General features: G+C 44.8%; 1 protein-coding gene across 1 annotated transcript in view; it reads left to right on the top strand.

Annotated features, from left to right (window-relative positions):
* Positions 1-5,017, top strand: part of LOC139422980 (plastin-3-like) — a 37,532-nt gene extending 32,515 nt beyond the window's left edge. The window contains exon 16 of the mRNA XM_071174519.1: positions 4,042-5,017. Within this exon, the coding sequence (XP_071030620.1) occupies positions 4,042-4,174 (133 nt within the window). The 3' untranslated portion in view covers positions 4,175-5,017. The remainder of the gene's footprint in view (positions 1-4,041) is intronic.

Here is a 5,017-nt window from a genome sequence, read left to right as displayed (position 1 = left end):
AAAAATGTAATAATGAGTGGGCAAATGTTGCACAATCCAGGCGTGGAAAGCTCTTTGAGACTTAAGGCACTGCGTGGTCAATCGGACATATGCATTGGCAATGCAACATTTACGGTGATACGGCCTCTGTAGAAGTCAGAGCAGTCATACTACTTGCACTTCACAGAGCAGCTTTTAGGAAGGGTGTGTGTTCAGAGTATTAGACCCCTTGACTTTTTCTACATTTTGTTTAGCCTTATTCTAAAATTTATTAAATGTTTTTTTTCACCCATCAATCTACACGCAATAACCCATAACCCATAATTCCTCTGACACATTGGTGCGGTTGGATCCCTGGTTAAGTGAGCAGTGTCAAGAAGCAGTACTGCTTGGTGAGAAAGGGTTAACATTTTTCTTGGTGCAAATTGATTCAAAATAAACATCACATTTGTATAAGTATTCAGATCCTTTAAGTACTTCGTTGAAGCACCTTTGGCTGCTATTACAGCCTCGAGTCTTGGGTATGACGACTACAATCTTGGCACACCTGTATTTGGGGAGATTCTTCTCTGCAGAGCCGTTCAAGCTTGGTCAGATTGTATAGGGAGCATCGCTGCTCAACTATTTTCAGGTCTCTCCAGAGATGTTCAATCGGGTTCAAGTCTGAGCTCTGGCTTAGCCACTCAAGAAAATTCAGAGACTTGTCCCAGGTGGCCTTGGCTGTGGGGTTAGGGTCGTTGTCCTGTTGGAAGGTGAACTTTGGCCCCAGTCTGAGGTTCTGAGCACTCTGGTGCAGGTTTTCATCAAGGATCTCGCTGTACTTTGCTCTGTTAATCTTTCCCTCGATCGATCCTGACTAGTCTCCCTGTCCCTGCCGTGATCCTGACTAGTCTCCCTGTCCACCATACTTCACCGTAGGGATAGTGGCAGGTTTCGTCCTGATGTGACGCTTGGCATTCAGGCCAAAGATTTCAGTCTTGTTTTCATCAGACCAGAGAATCTTGTTTCTCATGGTCTTAAGTCCTTTGGGTGCCTTTTGGCAAAATCCAAGCAGCCAGTTGTGCCTCTCATTGAGAATTGGCTGCCATCTGGCCACTCTACCATGAAAGTCTGATTGGTGGAGTACTGCGGAGATGTTGTCCTGGAAGGTTCTCCCATCTCTACAGAAGAACTCTGGAGGTCTGGAAGAGTTGCCATCGGGTTCTTGTTCACCTCTCTGACCGAGATCCTTCTCCCGGGCGGCCACTTCTAAGAATCAAATTTTATTTGTCACATACACATGGTTAGCAGATGTTAATGCGAGTGTAGCGAAATGCTTGTGCTTCTAGTTCCGACAATGCAGTAATAACCAACGAGTAATCTAACAATTTCACAACTACCTTATACACAGAAGTCTAAACGGATGATAAAGATATATGAATGAGTGATGGTACAGTACGGCATAGGCAAGATGCAGTAGATGGTATCGAGTACAGTATATACATATGAGCTGAGTTATGTAGGGTATGTAAACATTAACGGGCATTGTTTAAAGTGGCTAGTGATACATTTTTTACATCAATTTTCCATTTTTAAAGTGGCTGGAGTTGAGTCAGTATGTTGGCAGCAGCCACTCAATGTTAGTGGTGGCTGTTTAACAGTCTGATGGCCTTGAGATAGAAGCTGTTTTTCAGTCTCTCTGTCCCTGCGTTGATGCACCTATACTGACCTCGCCTTCTGGATGATAGCGGGGAGAACAGGCAGTGGCTCGGGTGGTTGTCCTTGATGATCTTTATGGCCTTCCTGTGACATCGGGTGGTGTAGGTGTCCTGGAGGGCAGGTAGTTTGCCCCCGGTGATGCGTTGTGCAGACCTCACTACCCTCTGGAGAGCCTTACGGTTGTGGGCGGAGCAGTTGCCGTACCAGGCGTTGATACAGCCCGACAGGATGCTCTCGATTGTGCATCTGTAGAAGTTTGTGTGCTTTTGGTGACAAGCAGAATTTCTTCAGCCTCCTGAGGTTGAAGAGGCGCTGCTGCGCCGCCTTCACCACGCTGTCTGTGTGGGTGGACCATTTCAGTTTGTCCATGATGTGTACGCCGAGGAACACAACTTACTACTGTCCCGTCAATGTGGATAAGGGGGTGCTCCCTCAGCTGTTTCCTGAAGTCCACGATCATCTCCTTTGTTTTGTTGACATTGAATGTGAGGTTATTTTCCTGACACCACACTCCGAGGGCCCTCACCTCCTCCCTGTAGGCCGTCTCGTCGTTGTTGGTAATCAAGCCTACCACTGTAGTGTCTGCAAACTTGATGATTGAGTTGGAGGCGTGCATGGCCAAGCAGTTGTGGGTGAACAGGGAGTACAGGAAAAGGCTCACTGCCCCCCCCCCCCCCCCCTTTGTGGGGCCCCATTGTTGAGGATCAGCGGGGTGGCGATGTTTCCTACCCTTATCACCTGGGGGCGGCCCGTCAGGAAATCCAGTACCCAGTTGTACAGGGCGGGGTCGAGACCCAGGTTCTCGAGCTTGATGACGAGTTTGGAGGGTACTATGGTGTTAAATGCTGAGCTGTAGTGAATGAACAGCTTTCTCACATAGGTATTCCTCTTGTCCAGATGGGTTAGGACATTGTGGTTGCTATTGCGTCGTCTGTGGACCTATTGGGGTGGTAAGCAAATTGGAGTGGGTCTAGGGTGTCAGGTAGGGTGGAGGGGATATGGTCCTTGACCAGTCTTAAAGCACTTCATGAGGACGGAAGTGAGTGCTACGGGAAGGTAGTCGTTTAGCTCAGTTACCTTAACTTTCTTGGGAACAGGAACAATGGTGGCCCTCTTCAAGCATGTAGGAACAGCAGACTGGGATAAGGATTAATTGAATATGTCTGAACACACCAGCCAGCTGGTCTGCGCATGCTTTGAGGATGCGGCTGGGGATGCTGTCAGGGCCTGCAGCCTTGCGAGGGTTTTACTCACGTCGACTGCAGTGAAGGAGCATGTTTTGGTTGCAGGCCGTCTCAGTGGCACTGTATTGTCCTCAAAGCGAGCAAAGAAGTTGTTTAGTCTGTCTGAGAGCAAGACATCCTAGTCCGCGACGGGGCTCTTCTAGGAAGAGTCTTGGTGGTTCCAAACGTCTTCCGTTTCAGAATGGAGGCCACTGTGTTCTTGGACCTTCAATGCTGCAGAAATGTTTTAGTACACTTACCCAGATCTGTGCCTCGACACAATCCTGTCTCGGATCTCTACGTACAGTTCCTTCAACCTCATGGCTTGATTTTTGCTCTGACATGCTATGTGAACTGTGGGACCTTTTTTTTATGTCGATCGGTGTGTCCCCTTATAAATCATGTCATATAAAGTGAAATTACCACAGGTGGATGCCAAGTTGTAGAAACATCTCAAGGATGATCAATGGCAACTGAGCTCAATTTCAAGTCTACTAGCAAAGGGTCAGAATGCTTATGTAAATGAGGTGTTTCTGTTCTATTTTTAATACATTTGCAACAACCTGTTTTGCTTTGTCATTATGGGGTATTGTGTTGAATAAGGTTGTAATGTAACCATGTTAGTGAAGGGATCTGAATACTTTCTAAATGCACTGTACAGGACCTCCTGCCCCCACCTACTGTCAACCAATCATGTCAATACGGAGCTAAACGGAGCCCTCATTGTTACAAAATTTGAATGCAGTACGGAGCTCAATTTGGCCTCCGGAGGCTCCGCAGTTTCGTCACACAATCCATAGGAAGCCACCGACCAAATTTTCAGATAATTAGACTCAGAGCTATAAACGCTTATAAAGTGTTGACTTGGTGTGAATACTTATGTAAATTAGATTTCAGTATTTCATTTTCAATGTCTATACATGTTTTGACTTTGTCATTTATGGGGTGTATATAGGCGGATGAGGTCTTTTCATTTTGAATTCAGGCTGTAACACTGGAGTAAGTCGAGGTGTATGAATACTTTGAAGGCACACTAATATATTAAGAAGTCATGCGAATGAATATTCAACAAATGTCAATGTCTTGTCATGCAAGAAAGTGCTGATCAATATTAAATGAAACCACTTATTTCTACTCTTAGATATGCCATTTCCATGGCGAGGAAGATCGGGGTGTGTGTCTACGCTCTCCCAGACGACCTGGTGGAGGTCAAGTCCAAAATGGTAATGACGGTGTTCGCATGCTTGATGGGCCGGGGGATGAAGTGGCCTTAACCAAGATGCTGTGTCACTTTGGCATCGACAAACTACCCATAAGCCATTTGCTTGATGAAGGGCGACCTGGGAATTTAGAAAGACGTGGAAGAAAATGTTACTAAAAGTGCCAGTGTTACTTCAACCTCGTTTTGAACAGCAATATGTTTGCAAAATATTTTGTAGTATTCTTAAGTGAAGCCCATAGCATGTTTCTGAAGAAGACTAGGCCTGTTAGAGGACAACTTGGTATGTTACTTCTCAATATGCAACACTCCATTTGTTTCAGAATGCTGTATGGTATGTGCGTTTTTACTGTTACAACTATATGCTTGCTGTTCACACTACATATTCATAACATCCCTTACAGTGGATGACAAGCTTTAACTTGGTTAAACTGAAATTGTGGAGTATTAACTTTCCCCTCTGCCCTATTGAAATGCAAGCATATATTTATAGCTGGTCTTGGCAACAGCTGCATATCTCTACACAGAAGCCATAAGGTCAAACCTTAGTAATGACCAAGCCTGAAGGGTATTCTGTTTCTGTTTTTTTTCAATTATGCTAGCTAGTAAGCTGAAAGGAGCTAGGTGTCTTGTCTAGCATTTTTGTATTGGACTAAAGATGTCTTACTCTGGAAGAAAGGGGGAGCTTACTGAGTTCAGTTTCATTTGTTGTGCCTTTTCATTTTGTCTTCATGCTATATTCTGTTGCACAGTAATGTTTCCAAAAAATATAGCTGACATATTTCTGCATTCCATATAGCGGCGTTACCATACCAATGCGTTTTTGTCTTGTGTATAAATGTTTACTCTGCAGTGCTTTATACATAAAGAGAACAATAAATAAAACAATGCATACAAA

This window comes from Oncorhynchus clarkii, chromosome 12 (assembly GCF_045791955.1).
Source record: "Oncorhynchus clarkii lewisi isolate Uvic-CL-2024 chromosome 12, UVic_Ocla_1.0, whole genome shotgun sequence".
In the NCBI taxonomy this organism is placed as follows: domain Eukaryota; kingdom Metazoa; phylum Chordata; class Actinopteri; order Salmoniformes; family Salmonidae; genus Oncorhynchus; species Oncorhynchus clarkii.
The sequence above is the reverse complement of the archived record's forward strand: the minus strand, read 5'-3'. Positions and strand labels throughout refer to the sequence as shown.